Below are 23,479 nucleotides of genomic sequence, written 5' to 3'. Positions count from 1 at the left end.
GCAGGCGCTCCTGTCTGTGGTGCAGCGTCAAGAGTAACCGCAGCCATGGTCTCCGAGCTGATAGTCCATTCTGCTGCAAACGTCGTCGAACTATTCGTGCAGATGGTAGTTGTCTTGCAAACGTCCCCATCTGCTGACTCCGGGATCGAGACGTGGCTGCACGATCCGTTACAGCCATGCTGATAAGATGCCTGTCATCTCCACTGCTAGTGATACGAGGCCGTTGGTATCCAGCACGGCGTTCTATATTACCCTCCTGAACCCATCGACTCCATATTCTAACAGTCACTGGATCTCGACCAACGCGAGCAGCATTATCGTGATACTATAAACTGCAGTTTGCGATAGGCTACAATCCGACCTTTATCAAAGCCGGAAACGTGATGGTACGCATTTCTCCTACTTACACGAGGCATCACAACAATGTTTCACCAGCAACGCCAGTCAACTGATGTTTGTGTATGATAAATCGGTTGGTAACTTTCTTCATGTCAGCACGTTGTAGGTGTCGCCACCGGCGCCAAAGTTGTGTCAATGCCCTGAAAAGATAATCATTTGCATATCACCGCACATTCTTCGTGTTTGTTAAATTTCGCGTCTGTAGCACGTCATCATCGTGGTGTAGCAATTTTAATGGACAGTAGAGTATGTTTATACAGAATTAATTCTCCTGATTTGAATTTGCTCAAATGATGACGAAAACCGACTTTTCTTTGTGATGAGAACGGAACCATGTGACCAAGTAGGTGGTGATATCCATTATTGTCTGTCACATCCATTAACATTAGTGGTATATACTCTTTGTCTTTCGCCTAAAAACCTGAGGAACGATTTTCTAGTAATATTTTTGGTTCATGTGACATACAGGAATTATTTAATATTTTTGCGTGATATTTGAAACCAGTTGGCCGGCCGCTGTGGTCGAGCTGTTCTATGCGCTTCAGTCCGGAGCTGCGCTGCAGCGGCGGTCGCAAGTTCGAATCCTGCCTCGGGCATGGATGTGTGTGATGTCCTTAGATTAGTTAGGTTTAAATAGTTCTATGTCTAGGGGACTGATGACCTTAGATGTTAAGTCCCATAGTGCTTAGAGCCATTTGAACCACTTTTTTGTTTGAAACAGTTGTAATGACCCATATGGAGTTTTATATCGTGTGTAGTATTTGTAAACGTTAGACTGTCTTTGTAGCAAAATTTGACGTTTGCCTTTTCATTACAGTAACCGGTTTCCCTTTTCCGAATTTGCAACCATATGGCTTTATAAGCCTTGATGAGTGCTGTGTTTCCTTATTTCTTCGCACTAAGAGACACACCTCCCTCTGTTCGCCACACATTATCCTGGTGCCTTTTGTGGTATTTATAGCCATCAAGTAACTCGTCGAGCCGGGGTTGCTGAGACATGCAGTTGGGAGCAACGACATCGGCAGACAAGTCCCTTCAACGCAGTTCTCGTTGTTGATTCTTAGGGGCCGGAAGTTCTCATTCTGAGTGCTTTATTTCATAACATCCACATGGAAAATGCATTGTCTAGCATTCGCGTAACAGCATTACTGGTCAAACTCTATGAACAGTGATTCCAGAAAATTTCAAATAAATTCTCCGTTTCGATTGCGAAAGTAGTTAACCGGTCGTCAGAATTTATGAGTCAGATTTTGATAACAGTGAACCATGCCTAAAATTTAGCCAAAAGTCAGAGCGAAACTAGTTTCAAAAATTTAATTGAACATTTAGTAGCTTTTTGCAAAATGATGGTTGACTTTCAGGTACAACTGAAGGAGATGATGCTGTATTGCGCGTGAGGAGATCCATCAATAACCGCTAGTAAACTTATCTTATAATGCACTCCTCGAAAAGGACGATGTGGAGACTGCTGATGATACAGTAATTACACTCTTATTACAAACAAAGTGTGCAGTTATTGGGACGAGACGATTTTAAACCCTTGGTTCATTTCTGACAATGGATTATCTGAGATTAGTGGTCCTCATTTTGAACACTTGTTATGAGTTTAAATTGTTCAAAACATTGCTCAAATGGCTCTGAGCACTATGGGACTTAACATCTGAGATCATCAGTCCACTAGGACTTACAACTACTTAAACCTAAGGACATCACACACATCCATGCCTGAGGCAGGATTCGAACCTGCGATCGGAACAGTCGCGCGGTTCCGGACTGAAGAGTTTAGAAATGCTCGGCCACCACGGCCAGCTTTTAAATTGTTGCTATAAGACTGTTTATGTCAGTAAAAAATTAAATAACAATTTCCGAACATTTGTTTTTCATGTCAGAGTAGAATAGGGTACTCTACGTTCTACGATCTTTACAACAGTGATCGTAAGACTTTTTAGGACGAAGACTGTTTGCTGATGATTCTGAAAGCAACATGGTCACTCCAGTTAATGATCTTATCATATATCAGACATTCCTAGTTTGACGCAGTAGCCGTGGCATCTTTTCTTAAATTGAGGGTTAAACTTGGAGGTAGGTAAGCGCTCCTGAAATGTGTGACGCTCTCTAGCCTTCTTCGTTATCACCCAGTCCATCCAAGGTACTTGATCTGCCGTACTAGCTCAAACATCTCTTTGCTCGTCAGGTATCTGCCAGGTATTTTTTATCTGTGCTGTATAATTGAAAGGAAATGGGCGACGGATAGTGCAAACTGTTACTATCCCTCTCTTATACGAGGAATTAAATTAGCAGGAAAGTTAATCGAACGTCTGTGTGTGCTGGCCTGTGGCAGGAGCGGCTTCAGCATGGTGACGCTGACGGCGGAGCCCACGCGGTGGCTGCCCAGCCTGCTGGAGGAGTTCCGGAGCCGAGGAGGGAAGCTGGTGCACCCGTACTCCGTGCGCGACCTCAGACTTCTCGAAGGGGAATACGACGCCGTAGTCAACTGTGCCGGCCTCGGCGCCGCCAAGCTCGTTAAGGATGACGACGACCCCGTCTTCCCCATCCGCGGGCAGGTCGCCAGGGTGGGTGCTCGGATACTTCTCTACTCAGACACCCGGGCTTTAATACGGCCGGTTTCCTTTACTCCTTCCGCGATGTTGTACCTTTCCAATCGCAGTAAGGAATAAGGAGCTTCATAAATTTATTTTTAAATCATGATAGCTTAACATGTTTCGAAGCGTACTCTTCGCCTTCGGGTGACAAACATTAATTTCAAGCAGCCATCGTTGAGATAAGACTTCAATTAAATTCGAAATATGTGTAGAAAACATAATTTTGTTTGTGCTGCCCACTTCCGTGTTAAGTTTGTACTCTTGTCTGTAAGTTAAAGGATCTTCTATGTCAGGGAAACACGGCATATCATAGCGACACTGACAGACTTAGTTGTGGTGTTACAACACTGAAGCACGTAAGGTACACGTCACTAGAGACACCACATGATACATACACAGCCAACGACAACAACAACAGCACAACAAAACACCACACAAACAAGAACACACAGCAACAGAACAACGACATAAAGAATACACCAAAATAATAATTCAAGATAGTACACAGTGACCTAAAAGCACAAACTCACATATAAAATAACAAACATTTTCAAAAGACAAGGCATAAACATAGCATTCAAAAGAGACAGTTCAATCCAAAAGTACATTCCAAAAATAACAAAAGACACAGACATGTATCAGAAAGCAGGAATATACCAACAACAATGCAACACATGTGGTGGAAGATACGTAGGACAAACCAGCAGATCTTTCGATACTAGGTACAAAGAACATGTCAGAGTAAGGAAATATCGGAGAAGCCACTCAAATTTTGCAGGACATTTAAGAGAAAATAATCACAAACCTACTACAAGAGAGAAAGACATGAAAATACAATAAATAATGAAAGAAACCTCATAATCTTACAATAAAATTACCACACTTGCGACACTAAGGCTGAAAGGAAGATACTACTAAATGACCAAGTGAATACGACTAACTACTCACTGTTTACACTGATTGATCGTGTAACAGATAGTAATCCCAATACATGATCACGAATCCCACTTCTCTCTCAAGAATATATGTACGTGAAAAAATAAAAAAAATTAAAGAATAAAATAGTGCACACACAAACAAACAACAACAGAACTTACATGAGCACACATATATTCACTGAAAAAAAAAAAGGTTGAAAGGGAAACATGTGAAAGTTGGCAACACTACAAATATCACAATACACACAAAAAATGGCAATTAAATTGCTATACGTTGAAAACAGTGACCAAAAAGAAAAGCGCATACTTTCAACCAATTTGCCACCTGAGGGGAAGCTGTTTACTTTAAAAATAATGAATTAGACGCTGAGCAGTTTATTATAAAAACCTCAACCAAATGTTTTAAATCTATAACCTGGATGTGCAAAACAATAACCTGTATCTGCGGACGAATAATTCATGTACTGTTTCAGGGCACTCACTGAAGATGTCTTGTAACTAATGCGAAACGCGTCTGGACGCACAAAAAAAAAAAAAAAACTTAATGTGCATCATGCGAAACGCGTTTCTCTTTTGAACTACTGCAATTAAATTCGTAGTCATACCTCGATAATACCAAAACGAAGTTATCCATGCATGTGTGTATTGAACTGGGGACCTAGAAACGACGGAGAGGCTTCCCCCCCTCCCCAAAAAGGCTACAGTAATCCACTCACCCCACCGCCGCCTCACACAGAACACAGAGTTATTGTGCTGTTCGGCCCCAGTACACTCCCCCCCCCTTCCCCCCTTCCCCGGAACGTCTCGTTCCAGACGAGTGTAACCCCAATGTTTGCATGGTAGAGTAATAATGGTGTACGCGTACCTGGAGACAGTGTTTGCGCACCCAACGCAGGACATAGTGCAACTGATGCGGAATAAGGGGAACCAGCCCGCACTCGCCGAGGCAGATGGAAAACCGCCTAAAACCATCCACAGGCTGGTCGGCACACCAGACCTCGACACTAATCCGTAGGGCGGATTTATACCAGAGACCGCACACCTTCCCGCTCGGAAAGCAGGGTTTTAGACCGCACAACTAGCCGGGCGGGTAAGTTATCCATACCGACATCACTCAAGGTATTAATTAATTTTTAAGTACACTTCCTTACGTAAAAAAAGAAGGAACTATCGGATGTCAATATAACTTCATACATATACACACCGTCGGCCGGTATGTATGTGATCGAGTTTCAGTTCTCTGTGACAGGTAGAATGGCGAACAGAGTACGTTAGTGTTGTTCGTGTTTAGTGCCGTTACCAGGCCTGAGACGGTATATAAAGTGCGTGAACAGCATCAGATGCTAAGAGGTCACTAGGAAGCATACAGAGATGCCGCGTGCTCGTGTGGAACAGCGTTATCAGCACCTCACAGAGTTTCAGACAAGCTTTATTATGAGGCTCCATTCTGCCGGCTGGTCGAACCGTGAAATATCCGGATTTGTAAGGCATCTGGATATGCCAGTGGCCCAGTGACGGACTGCATGGAAACCTGATGACAGGCGTACTCTTCGTCAAAGCTCCGATCAACCTGGGAGAATAGCCCTAGAGTGAAAGTACACGTAATCCCATCACATACCCGTTTGTCATCTGGGAACAGGTAATAGACTCCCTGCCCATTCTGTGACATTCTGCACTATCAGTCAGAGACTAGCAGAGGTCGAACTAGGGAATTACCGTTCTATTCGTAGGCCGCCGTTAACAGCACAACGCAAACGGCTGCATTTGGGATGGTGCCATGATCGGGAAGCGTGGACTGCTTGTGAATGGTACAGAACTGTATTTAGTGATTAATTGCGGTTCTGTATATCCTAGATAATCATTGTCGGCGAGTACGGCGGCAACCGGGGGAGAGGTTCCATTATCTGAGTGTTTTGGAGAGGCATAGATGTTACTTCTGGCATCATGATGTGGGTAGCCATCGGATATGACATCGATTAGTAGTGACTGAGAGAACTTTGACGGCACAACGGGAATCTTGTGTTCTCTCATGTGATAGCATCGTCGTGCCATTTTTCATGAGGACAATGCTGATCGACACATGCCACGTATCTTTATGAACTGTCTTCTTGATGTTTAGGTAGTCCAGAGGCCAGGAAGATCCCCAGATCTCTCCTCTCTTGTGCACGTGAGTGAGCAGATCAAACAGAAGCTCCGCCCCAGCTCCTGTATGCGCGATACCAAGTACGAGTTACAACAGCTGTGGGCCAGCTTACCTCAGAATAATCTGCGACGACATTATGAACCCTTCCCAACCGAATAAGTGCATACTTCAAGACAAGAAAGGGCGGGAATGCAAGATCACACTGATATGAGTACTTATACTGCCAATTTATTTGTAAATTTGACTAGATTTTGCAATCACTGAAATAGAGTAACATGCCCTCTCAACCCGTAAAGTTTCATCTGCTTCCCTCTTCCCATTCTGGGTGCTTAACTTTTTTGTCAGGCAGTGCACCTTTAAGCTATTCCATTCCACAAGAAGTCCCATTTAGAAGGATTGAAGGCGAGAAATGGAAATTATGGTGTTTTTACATGTAGGGGGAACTTGATGAAAAGAAGAACAGCAATTATAATTTTTATTTGAGTGTCATAATTACAAAGTTTTTTTAATAACATTACCGGTTTCGGCTATGCGATTGCCGTCTTCAGAATCGCATAGCATAGCCGAAACCGGTAACTTTATTCGAAAAACTTTGCAATCAAGATTATCAAATAAAAATTATATACATCATGATCGCCTTCCCGATTATCATTTTATGCAAAATTTTGTTCAGAATATTAATTAGTAATAAGGATGAAAAGATTGTGAATGGGGAATCATTAAAGAAATAATGATGAGATTCAGAGATTTAAGTAGTTAAATTTCACAATCACTTGTGAACCATAAGGAACAGTAATTGCCAATATACGATGTTTAAGCTAAATCTCCATTGTTTTCGTGAGGTAAAATCCAGAATGACACTAACCATAGTGAAGACGACACTGCAACGTAAGTGACAAGTGTGAATTTAATTAGAATCGTTAGTGTTGAAATGCTTGTCAAATAAACAGTGGCTGATTTATGTATTTTGCTCATTCGTAGTTATATGATATTAACTATTTTGATATACGTGACTATATGAATTAAAAATACGTAACGATGTCTAAATCGAATCATAGGGACATGGGATAAGTACTAGGCACGAGCTACAGCTCTTAGCCTTCCCCTACTCATGACTGTGTAAGTTCTACTATCCCCGCACGTTCACCCCAACTACATAAATTCCTATGAAATTATATGTTCCAGAGCTTCATCTTCAGCTATGATAATTCCGATTGTCTGTATTAAACTTGTGACTGATAATATTCTCGAGAAAAAGGTCATAATGTAAGAGGAACCTCACAAGAAGTGATCAAAATTTGATTAAACTGCCATGACCTTGACGGAAATCAGTAATCACTGAACGCAAACGAAGACGGGTGCTTAAGACGTTTTTGAAGCGCCCGAGCAAGGTGGCGCATCGGTTAGCACCCTGGACTCGCATTTGGGTGGACGACGGTTCAAACACTCGTCTGGCCATCCAGATTTAGGCTTTCCGTGATTTCCCTAAAGCGCTCCAGGCAAATGGCAGCATGGTTCTTTTGAAAGGGCACGTCCGATTTCCTTCCCCATCCTTGGCACCATCCGAACTTGTGCTCCGTCTCTATTGACGTCGATGTCAACGAGATGTTAAACTCAATCTTCCTTCCCTCCTTATTTTAAGGAAGCGACTGTTTCAAATGTGGCTCGCGCCAAGTGACGTCATTCAGTCTCCGGGCAGACGATAAATGCCAAGAGTTTGTCCAGTTCACCCAGCTCTCTTTACCACGCATCCACCATTCTTGCCTTCCTCTGGAAGATTCCAAACGCTACTGTAAGCAGAACATTGTGCCACCCCAAAGTCTGTAGTTTTAATCAGTATTACTATGACTATAGCGGATACTAATATCGGAATCTGGAATGTTTTATTCGAAATGTCGCTGCTTAGAAACAGAAACGATTTTATTCGTAATATGTTGCAAACAAATCGATACGTTCTAGATCATTTCGAGGAAACGAAATCATTGTTCCTGAAACGTGCAAACAATTCAGTAAATAACTCAGATGAGCAATGATGGAACAAGTTGCCAACTGTCACGATTCAGTGCAAACTATACCGCATGCACTGAATGTGTTTACCATGCTGCGAGTTTTGGTCAAAACTCAGCAGTCGTTAGTTTACTGGTATTTTCCTAGTGTAGCCTTTCGAAAGGAATTAAGTGAACTGTTTCATTAGAGATTACATTTTCAGCTAGTTTACGAAAATTTATTTTAGCATCTTTCACTATGATGTGAACTTTTGGAGCTGTCTACTTCGTGTTGACTTCAAATGTTTGGCAGGAGCGCGCTTCTACTTCTTACGTGAGTTTTGCGGCCACATTTGAGCTCCTTAATTCTAGCGTAGGTAATATTGAACACCAATGAGAGTCCACATGAACTTCATCTACGGCGGGTTTGATCTACGCAGCTGTCGAAAACTTCAAAATAAATGATTTTCCCCGCGAAACGCCATATTAAAGCTCCACATAACTGGCAACTAACACATGACATCGTTTCAGAGACGTTCTCACCGGCACTTCTGCGTTTTAATGAAAATTTACCAATCAATTTACGTTGGTTTGGTTGGACTGTAGCGAAAGAGTTTAGGCCTGGAAGTTAAGAAATTTAAGGAGAGAGAATGAAACACGGTGGTTCAGGACAATGAAGCCCTTTCCATCGGAAGGACTGAGCAGAAGATAATTGTTGAGAAAAGTAGAAGGTGGGACGGTTTCCCCCCTTGGTATGAGGACGTTTGTTAAAGCTAACACGTGGCATTATGTGGAGCACGGGGTAATGAACACAAACACACAGACATACATACACACCCACCAAGCAGGAGTATATTACATACATAGACCGTACTTTTTAATTGTGATATTATTTTATGTCGATTTTTCCTTCGCGGTTTTTTTATGTCTGAAATTATGAATTATATTGCTTCTACGTACAGAGATAATAAGGTTTAATTTGCGTTCTCATATTTCAGGTTTATGCGCCTTGGATCAAGCATGTCTTTTTGGAAGAGTTCAGCGGTGGGAACTATGTAATACCAAAGTAAGTATGGGTTTGTATTTAGAAGTATTCGTGTTGTTTATACCGGTTGGTACATTTTTGTTCTTCTGTAGTTTCTTGGCTTAATGTACGTGGGCTCCGTTCCGTGTTTCATATGCAGTTATGCTGTTTTTAGATTGCCCTTTGCGTCCCCGTGAGAAATGGTGCAAGATGAAAACTTAAACATGTAGTATGTGTCTATTGCTGACTGGTTTTCCAGATGTTCTATCTAATTCGTGGACGGTTGAATGTAGACACGGTCTTAAAGTGTTTTTTGAATTTTTTTGTAACTTTAATTGAATTTTCCGTTGGTGTTTGGCAGTACGTGATAAAAATATTAAATAGGAAATATTTGATAATGTTCTGCAAAATTTCGTTTATCTCATTAGTAACCTCCTTTCAGTTTCTTAACAGGTAACGAATTAATACCGCTAACAAAGATAAAACTACGCGCTACTTACATAGACATTATTTATATAGAACATACAAAAAGATGAGATGTAGATTGTTTACATTGAAATTGACTACATTTTTATGTCACGAAAAAATAGTTAAAAATAATTAAAAAAGGAAAAATGAAAGTTTTTTAATGTGCAGATACTTTTAACAACAGATGGAAAATCATGCTGAATTTAAACTTTTAATGTAATATTTGTACAACGAAAACCTGATTTAACAGAAGGGGGGGAAGAGAAAGTCACCTTTCTGATTTTCTTAACAGAATGTAGAACTTCACGAACTGCATTCGTATGGGAGGTTTTCAGTTGAAAGATGACCGATAAAGCTTGAATCTTTCTGTCTCAGCTTCCAGCTTCTGTCGCGTATGTGTAATCTGACTGGCACAGCTCTTCCCTCATGTCCAACATATAGTTTTCCAAATACTTGCATGTGATTTTCTACACACCGCTCTGAGCCAAGTGTTGCAGTTTGTCTTTGCTATTAAATGACATTTTTTATATATTTTTTTGAAATTAGAAACTGCAGGTCTTTAGTTTGTGAGACTTCCAACTTCTTTGCGAGCTTATCTAAATTTTTGGGATTATTGTATGGTGCACCAGTTTTAGTAACATCTGTCTGGTTCATGTAGGTCGTTTAATTTCACTCATTATCTCTTTTTGTAATGTATTATGAATCAGGGCAGTGGCCTAGCCATTACATAAGAAGCCAAAGTTGAGTTCGACTGTGGTTTCTGAGCGAAGTGGAATCAGGACTTTTGGGTCCTCAGTTCCTCTTCAGATGATGCCTGGTTCAGCCTATCACTGTTATTGTACAAAAAGAATTTGCACCATTATGCATAAAAAAATCCCTGTCAGTAATTTGAAGAGCCTTTGCTCAACTTCAAGGTTGGTGCTAGCATCAAGCTATTAATGCTGACAGGCATGTCCAGAAACTGTTTAATCACATGTGAATCATATCACGGATGATTAACGGCTGTATGGATATTTTCAGAAAGATGAAGCGCCTGCATACACTGCCTTTACAACTAGTCACGAGAGCATGAGATGTTTGGTGAGGAGAGGTCAGTCAGCAGACTGCTGCCCATCCTGTCCGCCAAATCATTTATGTATGTAGAGAACAATAGCGGTCCTGTCACACTTCCCGAGGGCACTCCTGACAGTATCCTTGTCTCTGATGAACTCTCGCCGTCGAGGACAACGTACTGGGTTCTATTACTTAAGACGTCTTCGAGCCACTCATATATCTGTGAACTTATTCCATATGCTCGTACCTTCGTTAATAGCCTGCAATGGGACGCCGTGTCAAACGCTTTTTGGAAATCTAAAAATATGAAATATGCCTGTTGACCTTCATCCACAGTTCTCAGCATGTCAAGTGAGAAAAGGGCAAGCTGAGTTTCGCTCGAGCAATGCTTTATAGAACCATGCTGATTCGTGGACATAAGCTTCTTAGCTTCAAGGAAGTTTATTATATTCGATATGAGAATGTGTTCAAGGATTCTGCAGCAAACAGAAGTTAGGGATATTGGTCTGTAATTCTGCGGCTCTGATCTTTTACCTTTCTTATAAACTGCACTCACCTGCGCTTTTCTCCAGGCGCTTGGGACTTTTTGCTGGGCGAGAAATTAACGATAACTGCAAGCTAGCCAGCCGCGGTGGTCTCGCGGTTCTAGGCGCGCAGTCCGGAACAGCGCGACTGCTACAGTCGCAGGTTCGAATCCTGCCTCGGGCATGGATGTGTGTGATGTCCTTAGGTTAGTTAGGTTTAAGTAGTTCTAAGTTCTAGGGGACTGATGACCAAAGATGTTAAGTCCCATAGTGCTCAGAGCCATTTTTTTGCAAACTACGTAAGGGACCAATGCCATATAGTACTCCTTGTAAAATCGAACTGGGATTCCATCCGGACGTGATGATTTATTTGTTTTCAAATCTTTATTCTTATTTCTACGTCGTCCATCCAGGAATCTGTTCGATGGTCAAATGACCGTATGTTTGTACGGTTCTCCTGAGTGAACGGTTTCTTGAATGTGAAATTTAAAACTTCGGCTGCCACACCAGGCTGGTCAAGATGGGACTAAATGGAAGCCTTAGACCCGCTTAGAGATTTTAGGTACGACTACAATTCTCTCGGGTTCTCTGCAAGATCTTTCGCTAAGGTGCGACGATGCAGTTGTTGTTTTCTTCACGCATTGACCGTTTCACGGACGCACGAATCTCTACTAGCCTTCGCTTGTCGCCGTTTATGAGTCCCCTTTTGAACCTAGAGTGCAATAACCTCTGCTACCTCAGCATATTATGAATTTCGTTATTATACCATAGTGAGTCTTTTCCATCCCTTATCCACATAATCCTCCAGACTACGATTTACAATCAACTTAAATGTTGCCCGTAATTTCTCTACACTCTGTCTTACTGGTGATCACACTGTTTTCTTTGTCTCGAGGACGAACAGAGCAAGCAGAAATTATAACACCTGTGTCGTCCGTGCTGAAGGAACAATCCCCTGCAGAAGCTGACGTCAAAGTACGTCAAGGGCAAGGATACGAGGACAGCGATAGTAAAATTAAAGAGATAGGGCCTGAAAAGCAGCTATACTGCGAATCATTCCTCTCGCAGCATGCGAACAGAAAATCATGGCAGTGAAGGGGAAGGGGGAGGGGTGCGGTAAGAAAGGTGGGACAAAGAAATAGCACTGTTGTACAAGGTATCCTCCACCACAGACTGCTCAGTAGCATGCAGACCGTAAGTTTACATGTAGATGATTTGCGTATTAAATAGTCAGCTGAGTAGCTGACTTCGGTATAGACAAGCTGTTTTCTATTTAGCGTGATTGAGGCACGGTCGAGTGGGCAGGTAACTGAGTTGCCTTGTGGCCGTTGCAGCATAGACTCCGTGGTGCTGGGCGGCACCAGCCAGCACAGAGACTGGGAGTGTGACGTGCGGCCAGAGGACTCAGAGCACGTGCTGGGCGGCTGCGCGAGGCTGCTGCCTGCACTGCGGGGTGCACCCCTGCTGGTCCAGTGGGCGGGGCTGCGACCCGCCAGGCGCCGTGTTCGCCTCGAGGCTCAGCGCCTGCCCGGCTCAGCGCTCAAGGTCAGTACTACGCGCATAGCTCGTCCGAAACGCACTGTGGCTCACACACCTGCCGGTCCAATGGACAGGACTGAGGGTCCTAAGATGCTGCGTGTGCCTTGAGACTCAGCGCGGTCCTGGCTCAGTGCTCAGTGTGAGTCCTATGCTCATAGCATATCCAAAAAGCACTATAGCTCATCCCCTGATGGTCCAATGGAAGGGGCTGAGGGCTTCCAGTTGCCTTGTGCATCTCGAGGCTCAGCGCCTGCCCGGCTCAGTGCTCAACGCGAGTACTACACACATAGCTTGTTCGAAACGCACTGTGGCTCACATACCTGCTGGTCCAATGGACAGGACCCAGGGCCCTAAGATGCAGCATGTGTCATGAGACACAGCGCGAGCCTGGCTCAGTGCTCAAGGTGAGACCTATGCTCATAGCATATCCAAAAAGCACTATAGCTCATCCTCTGCTGGTCCAATGGAAGGGGCTGATGGCTGCCAGTTGCTGTGTGTGGCTTGAGGCTCAGCACCCGCACAGCTCATCGTTCAAGGCGGGTCCTGTGAACATAGAATATCTGAAACATATTCCTGCTGGTTTTGTGGACAGCGCTGATTCTTGCCAGGTACCTGTGAAGCTTGAGGCTCAGCGCCTGTCCAGCTCGAGCTCAAGGTGAGTACCATGCACATAGCAGGTCTCAAAGCCTCTGTGGCATCTGCTCCTGTTGGTCCAGTGGATGAGGCTGTGGCCTACCAGAAACTGTGACTTGAAGCACAGTGCCTACCCGGCCCAGTGCTCAAGGCAACGCCTACAGACACAGGATGTGCCAACTACACAGTGGTATGTATCCTTGCCAGTCCATTTGATAGGTCCCCAAACTCACAGGAGCCTTGTGCAGCTTGATGCAACTGCCTGCTTGGCCCATCACTCAATGTGAGTAAACTTCCTGCGTCATGCATCCCTGCTGATACAATGGAAGGATATGCAGCCTAATTGTAATGCATACACTTTGTGTCTAAACCTCTGCCTGATTCAACACTCAAGGTATCAAAGAAACACACCACACACACACACACACACATACACACACACACACACAAACACACACAGAATGTGTCAATCATGATACAGTGCGCACCCCTTCAAGTCTGGTCAGTCATATAGCAGTCCAGGTGACAGTTGCTGATTGAGGATCAGTAACTGCTCAGCTCAATACGCAAAGTGTGTACTGCACACGAAGGAAGACCCAGATGCACGCAGTACACACCTCGAGTGCCCCAACAAACAGGGCCTCGAGCTACTAAATGACTCAAGTGGATTGGTGCCCGGTGCCAGTCTTTCTCATAGTTAAAGGTGAGTGTTACAGACACATGATGTCACAAACCTACAACAGTGTGCCATCCCTCTGGTCCTCTGGTCTTTTGGACAGCTTGGTATCACATGTGGCTTGAGGTTAAGAACCAGCCTGTTCAGCGTTCAAAGTGAGTATTACACACAAAGGATGACCTAAGCATGCTTTGTCACAAACTCCTGTCAGTCCAGAGCGTGCGTGCAAGTGGCAACTGCTGCTTGAGACTCACAATGTGAGCACTACATGCACAGGATTCCCTGCACTGTAATGCACAACCCTGTTGATTCAGTGGGTGAGATTACGACTAGGGAGCACATATAGCTTGAGACTCAACATCTGACTCGATCAATGATCAAAATGTGTGCTATATACTCAGGAAGTCCCAAGCACGCTGCAGTGCGCACCTGTCTTAGTGCTGTCGCTCCCGCTCCAACCTCTAGACAGCAAGTAGTGCTTGGTGTACAATCTGTGTACTGGACAGTTCTCTTTATAGACTTATAATCACAAGTGATGTTTTACACCATTGCAACTCAAGAAACACTTGAGTGCAGAGTGTTTCCATTGAGAAACTCGGGGAGTGTACATAATGAAATAGAGTCTTCATAATGGGGAATAATTATTATAGCTGTGCCTTAGGGATCGATACTAGACCCGCTGTTGTTACATATCAATGATCTTCCACAATATACCCAAGAAGTAGAAACACAGGGGTTGAATAAAAACATGGAAACACTGCGAGAAACGCATACTTGAATATAAACGCAGATGCTAGCCAAGCCTACATGTTATGGCATTGTATTTGACCAAGAACGACATCTGTGCAATGTCCTCAATACGTTATAAGCATCATTAAAGGTCAGAATAGTGTTTTGTGTAGTTTTGAGTGCATTACGTAGGACCGAATTGAATTCGAACGTGGGCGAATTGACGCTCGTGCGGTGGGTGCTTCTGTAACCGAGGTAGCCGTAGTGTTTGGTGTTTCGAGAGGCATCGTACAGAATTTTTGTATCGCATACAGGATAAGCGGAGAAACATCTATTAAACCGCTAAATACGTTACTGCCGTGCCTGTGTTGTTAAGAAGGACGCTGTTCCATAACATTGTTCTACTGGAATCAGTCGAGCGACTGCAGTCGTAATGGCTTGTTCTCATAGTCGTGCGTAGTCGCTTGTAGTGGGCGACCAGCCTGAGAGGCAGAGCTCCGCGGAGGCTTTGTGATATAGAAAACTAGCCAATGTAAACCTTGTAAGGTTTTGTTGCCATTGTAAACGGAAATAAAGTCTTTATTCAACATTCATCTCTTCATTTCCACTACTGGAACCTTCTTCGAGCTTCACTTTTCATTCTTCAATAGGCCGGATGATAGAGAGTTGTGCCCTTATGTGGTTAACTGGTTCTTTGTCTGTTTTTATCAAAAACTGAAGTTACCGGAATGTTTACGTCAGCCATTCATTGTCAGGCTCTTGGTACTGGATACGTCCCGGCAGCCATTAATGAATGAGTGGAATTTTTACAAATAATGTAGAATCAAAAGATTTCTGTTCATTTTGCTGCCAAGTTAGCTTCAAGAATGTTGTGCAGTTATAGAAATCAAAATGTAGACAACTTGCAATGGGCTGTCTGTTACTCGAAAAGTGAATTCGTTTTTAACAGCGATGATCTAAATAGAGCTACAAATTTCGTTGTTTGTAGTCATCGAGGAAGCAACTAGCTGACATCATCGGGTTGGAAACATCAACATCAACTCCCGGGTAACCAAATAAACGGACATTGTTTGTTTCTGCTTTATTTGTTAAAATTCCTTCAACTCTCACTATCTGCCGTGACCACTTTTCCGACAGCAAAAGCTTGACACTTTGTACAAAAAACTTTAATTTTTCATTCCTACATAAAGAATGGGAAAACAAATTTCTACGTACATGGGGACACAACAGTGTCTCTCTCATTGGACAGCCATTTGAATAAAAATGCAGTAGTTCTATCATAACAGTAAAATTGGAAGTTGAGTGTTAAAGACAAAAAATAACGCGGCGAGACAACTTACACGGTTTTTTTGGGTTATAATTTTTATTTTTATTTTTTATTTTTTATTTTTTAATTGGATACAAACCGACACTTTTCATCGACGCTGGGTGTCGCATGAAAGACATGTTGAGCAGCCTCTGTTTGGCTGACTCGTTACACACTGCAAAAACGAAATCGGAAATATGGGATGAAACACCAGGCGAAATGCAATAAATATTTAAATGCAATCAACGATTACGTACATTGTTGCATTTTGGTTACAAAGTCTGCTTAACGTGATTTGCTTCGTATGATTTTTGTTTCGTCGTATGATGATCTTGAAGACAAAGACAAGGTGATAGGCGATCTAGTTGTGCTTGATGATCAGCTTCTGGATAGAATAGGAAGAAATGTTGAGGACGTAGCGAAAAATTACATTATATGTGGGACAAGTAAAGAAATAGTAACGCTAATCTTAGTGTAAGTACTTACTATATATCAAGACATTTTTGCATACTTTGGTAGATATTTGCCACATTTTGATTTTTTACGTTCAGGTACCTGACGTGCGTCTATGTGTAAAATGAAACTGGTTGTGAAGCGAAGATTTACTGCCGATTTTCATCTTGAATTTGAGAAAAAAAATTTCTTTACGGGGCTGTTGAAAGTACAAGGATGTTCAAGGTGCTTAATGAAAAAAATAATAATAATTTGATGAAGAAACTGACGATGTTAGTGGGACTATGAAGGTGGATACTGAAGACGAGGCTGTGTCGTTAATGTTCGGGGATCTGTTAGAAATTGAGTAATTTAGAGGTTATAGATATCAAAGATATGTTGAGGTGTGCGGGATTAAGCCAGATTAAAGTTCTGTTCGTATGGCAGCATATATTATTCGTGTTTTGCAGACTGATCGTTGCTTAACCGATGATGTCGCAAGTATAATTTGCAGCTGTGAACTAATCCAAGGTATCTCCATCAGTTACTGCACTGGATGGGATGACTGTGGATCATAAGGCAGAGTTCAGTGATCTTAAACTAAAGGCGATTGTTCCCTGCATTCTGCTGTGGTTGGTATAACACCAAAAGATTGAAACGGGGGTGAAGTTGTAGAGATTGGGCTGGAGGGATTGTCAGGAGGTTTTCAGAATTTGGGAGAAGGCTAGATACTGATGTGGTTGGCCCGGAAGGGTGTTGTAGGCGTGACGTAGACGTACATGGCATTCTCCTTCAGCACTGTTGTTTCCGTTGCAGGTGGTACACAACTACGGGCACGGTGGTGCAGGCATAACTCTGAGCTGGGGCTGCGCTGGACACGCCGTTGACCTCCTGCAGCAGGAGCTGACAGCCTGCAAGCTCTGAGGGGCACCGTCGTCGTCTGCTAGAGGTTTTCCTAGGGGTTCCAGTTCCAGTGCAATCGACCAGAATGCCGATACATGAAAAATATTACTACCTCTACACCTTCATCTACACTGTGTCAACACCTACAGCGACCACTTTGAAGTGTGTGGTAGAGACTGCTCTCCCCTGCAAAATATGTTATGGTTTCTTCCTGTTCCATTCGAATGTGGAAGAAAGACTGCTTAAATTCCTCTGTGTGCGCTGTAATTAGTCTAATCTTATCTTAATAATACCTACGTGAGCTAAACGTACAGGGTTGTAGTACATTCCTAGATTGCTCACTTAATACTGGTTCTTGAAACTAGAGGAGAAAGCTCCAGCAGGATAGTTGGCATCTTTCATAAACCCTCTGTCAGTTCAGGTTTTCAGAATGCTCTCCTATTCGTGCTGCCATTCATTGTATACATTCATTAATCCCTGATAGTTCTACATGGTATGGGTCAAACTCACTTGAGCAGTATTCTAAAATGAATTGGAAGAGTGCTTTGTAAGAAATTTGTTGTTGACTCATTTATTTTCCTAGTTTCCTACCTATGCTCCGATGTCTGCCACCCACTTTGCGTACAATTAAGTCTATGTGATCATTCCATTTCATATTCCTGCAAGTTACCATACCAAGGTATTTGAATGACTTGACCGATACCATATGTGGCTCACTGATACTATAGTCACAGGATACTACGTTCTAGAGTTTTGTGAAATGAACAGATTTACGTGACTGAACATTTTAAGTGCATTGTCAGTCTTTGAACCATTTTTAAGTCTTCTCACGATCTCACTGGATATTTACGTAGCTTTTTTCAGACAGAACTGTATTACAGATAACATCAGCTGCAAAAACCCTGATATTTCGACTGTTATTTACCGCATCATTAATACACAACATGAACAGTAAGTGAAGAAGGCACCAATGTGTCGTAAAGTATTCTCCAAATTATTAATATTACGTTATATAGCGAGTGAAGTAATTCAGTCGGGACTATTGTTTACATGGAAATAAACTTTCTGCTATACTTTGTAATTTTGTACAGATTTTCCAAAAGTTCTGTTGATCTCCATTGTCTACTTGTGTATGAAGAATTCAATTTGCTCCTACAGAGGTTTGCTCTTTTCAGAATGAATCATTCGCCCTGTGACGGAATGTATCCTACAATGAAACTTCCTGACAGTTGTTTGGTTGGTTCGTCTGGGGAAGTGGACCAAACAGCGAGGTCATCGGTCCCATCGGATTAGGGAAAGATGGGGAAGGAAGTCGAGCATGCCGTTTCGAAGAAACTATCCCTGACAGATGGAAACTGTATACCAGACAGGGACTTAGACGCAGAGCCTCGATTTTTTTTTCCAGAAATAATCGTATCAACTGATCTATCCAGCCATGCAGCAAGGCATCCCTCAAAGATTCAATCTACTCCTTTCTCCTATTTGCGGTAGTCTATCAGTGTTTTCAGCAGACCTTTTGTTAAGCGTCGAAAGCAGCGTACAGCGATTATCAGAATGAAGCTTTGAGCACTACTGTGAACTGTATCGGCGTAGCTCAACTGCTGAAACGTTGCCTGCCAAGGGGTTCGATGTGAGTTCAAGCCCCACTTTGACACACAGCTATTATCTTTCAAGAGTTTCCTCCTAGTTTCTTATATCAGGCAAGCACGTTACACGTTCTCTCTCCTTCTACCATCACATAAGTTACAGTAAGGTTCACTTCTGATCTGTCTACAATGACAGTTAATTTTTTTATATGCGCCGCTGTATGACGGTAATTTTTTTGTAAACAGGAACTCCCTCTCTTCTTTTTTATAGGCCACATGCTTCACCCATTGTTAATAGTGACAGTTGACAAGTGTAGAATTTGAAACAGAAGTTATGGAGCGAATTTGAAACTTTAAATAAATGTTTTACATGCTGTTGCTCTAACTGATTTCGATGCTTCCAAGAAAAATTAACTGTAACAGTTTTCATTCTGTGTATGTATCTGCATATTTTGCGCTGTTGACAATGATTAAAGGTCTATTTTCATTTTATGCACAGTGGACATTCATTTAAATTTTTCACCTGGAAGATGGTGTACATATACTGCTTTTAAAATTCTTCACGAAATTAACTGTGAAACCTATTTTTACAGCTACCGCTTTGGTTCCACTAACAATATGAACTGAATACTTATGATTAATGTTAATGGCGGAACTACTAAACAGTGAATTGTCACATTTTATTTTAAGAAATATTTTTTCGCTTAAAAACTATTTTAACTTAATTTCACACATTTTAAATAAATATATTGAAATTCTGAATTTGTCTACATAAGGATTCAAAAGAATACGACCGCTGAAGCGATTATGTCAATGGTGCAGTCATTTAGTTATTTTTTATCTACAGAACTTTTTTGTAGCAAATGTGGAAATAAACCATTTGAGTTACTTTACATAAAATATATAATATCGATAGCAATTGCTGGAGTAGTCAATGCTAGATGTTAAGATTTTACAGCTCAGGACATGTGATAGAAAAGTATTTTAGCCTTCATTAAAAATTTGATGACACTACTGCAACAAGAAGGCACTAACGTCCATAAAACTCTTACCGTACTAGGCGTAGTTCTTCTGTGTTTGTGCTCGATGTTATTGCACCTTAAGATTAGTTAAGCAAGGCCTCAGCACTTTTCACATTATTTTATCTACTAGCGTGATGCAGATTTTCATTTTTGTATGTGATTACAACACATTTTATTTCTGATGCTGAAAAATAGCAATGCATAAAAAACAAAATTTTGTACATTATGACTCGATAAAGATATATTGGGTAATGTACAGTAGTGTCAGGGACTGTAGGTAAAATATTGTACTATCAACACTGCACACGATGAACTTGGGACATAGGAGTCGATCAAAGATTGCTGCAACATTTCATGTATCTAGCACAATGCAATTACTGACAGTATGTGTACTTGAGATTTTGATGGATTCAGTAAAGATCATAAGTACTGTAGTGTCACTACGAAGTTTTAGATGAACCTTTTGAGGAAATCGTCACTGAGTGTGACAGTAGCAACCGTGGTCCAGTGGTGACATATCGGTCAGAATATCACATATGCGAAAGGACTGAGAGATGGGCCAGCTTTGCCTGGTGAAAACTATACCACACAATGGTGATAGCTGAAGCAGGCAGAGCGATGTCACCATACCAGGGCTAGATTCTTGCGTGCTACGAGACAGAGGTATGGGTACTGGTGCAACAAATATGTGCGTCAGAGCCGTATAAATAGGTGTGAAGTTTTGGGCAGATTCGTCATTGCCAGACTCCTGCCAAGGGGCTGCGGGTCATGTCCCATGTACGGCAGTCTCCATCTACCTTTGCGGTGGATGCAAGTGGCCCTGAGCCGCCATGAGTGGCTGTCCCACAGAGGAACGCCATTGCATCAGAAGTAGCAGAACGCCACCCCACTCTGGCGACCCTGTCTGGCACCAGCTCGCAGGCAGCTGCTTTCGCACAGACGAGGTGACGCACACATAGGCGCCTTACGTTGTTGACACTAATCCAAGCTATGGCCTACTGTCAGGCCATCAGGCGCAGCTGAGTCCAGCGTCCGCAGTGCAGGGTGCCTTCGCATATATTGGGGCAGAAGCAGCCAACCTTCAGCCGATGCCAGCCAGAGTCGCTGGACCAGGCCATGTATTCCTCACATTGCTAATGATGTGGTATCTGTTTGAAGTCGAATAAAACATTTCAAACGTCCACTAGTGTGCCACTGGGCCCAATGGCCCATCATTCCACTGCTCAACCCTTCGAGTGCCATCTGAACTCTTCAGAGTGCTGTCAGAAGAGCTGACATCACCAACAGCGTACAGCGGAGAGGGTACCACCCTACATCGGAACTGCAGCCCACGATATCTTCATTGTGAAGTGAGCGAGACTATTGTTTGTGCTTCAGTGACGATCTTAAGGTCGAAAGTTACACAGCATCATATCTGTAGAGTTACTTTTGTGAGGCTGGAACAATCAGTTTATTCTCTCATGGTCGTGCGGTAGCGTTCTCGCTTCCCACGCCCGGGTTCGATTCCCGGCGGGGTCAGGGATTTTCTCTGCCTCTTGATGGCTGGGTGTTGTGTGCTGTCCTTAGGTTAGTTAGGTCTAAGTAGTTCTAAGTTCTAGGGGACTGATGACCATAGATGTTAAGTCCCATAGTGCTCAGAGCCATTTGAACCATTTTCTTGTGTTCGGCGTAAGTTACTTAGGTATCCTTTCCCTTGTGCCGAATGAGTGTGGGCTGTACCAAAATGATTAAAGGTAGGTATAGAAACATGGATGATTTAAGTGCAGCAGTATCTGCCGCATTGTATGGTAATGGGTGTTGTATTGAGACCAGAGAGTCTGGGCCAGATCGACAGGAAAAAGGAAGTGCAAGTGATTTTTAGATCATTCAGAGTTGAACTGCAGACGATGTTGCTGTGTTAGGTACTACAGGAAATAAACAAGAATTTGTTGGTAGTTGTATGTTATGACGCAAGCAGTACAGGAACATATATCTCCTCAGAAACAGGGTGAACAGAGAAAAAGAAAAATGTTGCTGTGTTAGGTACTACAGGAAATGAACAAGAATTTGTTGGTAGTTGTATTGCAGATGTTATGACGCAAGCAGTACAGGAACATATATCTACTCAGACACATGGTGAACAGAGGAAAAGAAAGAAAAGATGAATTCATAGAGTGAATCAACAGAGCGACAGACCTGCATCTGTTGAAGAGTTTATGCCAGAGGTCGAGATTGTAGTACGAACACTCACTGGGTCACAGCCTTTCGTGAGTAGCAGCTGATATGCAAAGTCGGCTCTTTTACAACATAGCCAAAGTCAGATATATGCGACCAGTATGAAATCGATGTACATGAGTCTGAAACTAAACGATCTGATTGAACATCATACGAAAGTTAACCTACAGCGACAGAAAGCTGTTGCCAGTGTGGGGCTGTCACGAGAAGTGTCTGTTGAGAGAGACAATCTACTTAAACTGTGGACAAATGCACTAAGGCGTAATTCCATGATATAGTGCCACCAGGCACCAGGAAGTTATTTTGGGTAAGCAGGAGTATCAGAAAAGCAAGCATTTCGAGGGGAATTGAGTCTGTAATGGGCTCTACTGTGGGAGTAAAAAGTGGGACTACTTGTTACGTGTTGTGAATGATTGCAGTATATGTGGTTTTGTCATTAAGATAGTTTTGGGAATTTGTTTTCAAGGGAAGCATGGGAGGATATGTTGTTGGAAGAACAAAGGTCTGAAATTTGTTCCAAAACGAAGGGTTAAGGTGGTGGTGGTGGTGGTGGTTAGTGTTTAACGTCCCGTCGACAACGAGGTCATTAGAAACGGAGCGCAAGCTCGGGTTAGGGAAGGATTGGGAAGGAAATCGGCCGTGCCCTTTCAAAGGAACCATCCCGGCATTTGCCTGAAACGATTTAGCGAAATCACGAAGAGTTAAGAAACCACTGGATACACAGATGGGATACAAAACATAAGAGTTTAATTGAGCCAAATCACGCGTTGTTACAGTTGATATGTTGAGGATAAAGTGTAAAAATGCGAGAGTGTCGTTTTTAGTTTGTAAATGTGGAATGGTGAGTCAGTTGTTAGTTAATAATCATTGCAAGATGTCTGGCTCGGAATTATGTTTTATAGCATTTGAATTAATGACGATATTTTGAGATATTAAGCAGTACGAGGAGAGAGTGCAAGGTACTGATATCCATAGTAAGTGTATGAGGAACATTATAGTGTAAATATCGGATAAGAAATGAACTTGTAGAGCTTAACGAAGACGTGAAGCAGCTGTAAAATTTAATTTAGTAAGTCTATCGTTTTTAGAATTGCCAGTCTAGTGTAGACATGGAAGTGTGGAGTGTGGACTTATTTTGCACATCAATGGTGAAACTAGTCATGGTTGAGAACCAGTCCTGAACAAGAGCTGAGGGGTCAGATCTTCCACCTGAAGGGGGGCAGTATACGTCGCTACCCAGTCATCAGCGAAGTTTGTGAGAAAGACACTTTAGAGCGTTGCAGTAGCAACTTTGGGCTGGTA

General features: G+C 42.5%; 1 protein-coding gene across 3 annotated transcripts in view; it reads left to right on the top strand.

Moving 5' to 3' along the window:
- Window positions 1-19,433, top strand: part of LOC126281672 (D-aspartate oxidase) — a 75,156-nt gene extending 55,723 nt beyond the window's left edge. For all 3 annotated transcript variants that reach the window (XM_049980826.1, XM_049980824.1, XM_049980825.1), the window contains 4 exons: window positions 2,741-2,972; window positions 9,067-9,134; window positions 12,472-12,682; window positions 17,269-19,433. In XM_049980826.1, the coding sequence (XP_049836783.1) occupies window positions 2,741-2,972; window positions 9,067-9,134; window positions 12,472-12,682; window positions 17,269-17,376 (619 nt within the window). In that variant the 3' untranslated portion in view covers window positions 17,377-19,433. The remainder of the gene's footprint in view (window positions 1-2,740; window positions 2,973-9,066; window positions 9,135-12,471; window positions 12,683-17,268) is intronic.
- The last annotated feature ends 4,046 nt before the right edge of the window (window positions 19,434-23,479 follow it).

The sequence above is a fragment of the Schistocerca gregaria genome, chromosome 7 (genome assembly GCF_023897955.1).
Source record: "Schistocerca gregaria isolate iqSchGreg1 chromosome 7, iqSchGreg1.2, whole genome shotgun sequence".
NCBI lineage: Eukaryota > Metazoa > Arthropoda > Insecta > Orthoptera > Acrididae > Schistocerca > Schistocerca gregaria.
The sequence above is the reverse complement of the archived record's forward strand: the minus strand, read 5'-3'. Positions and strand labels throughout refer to the sequence as shown.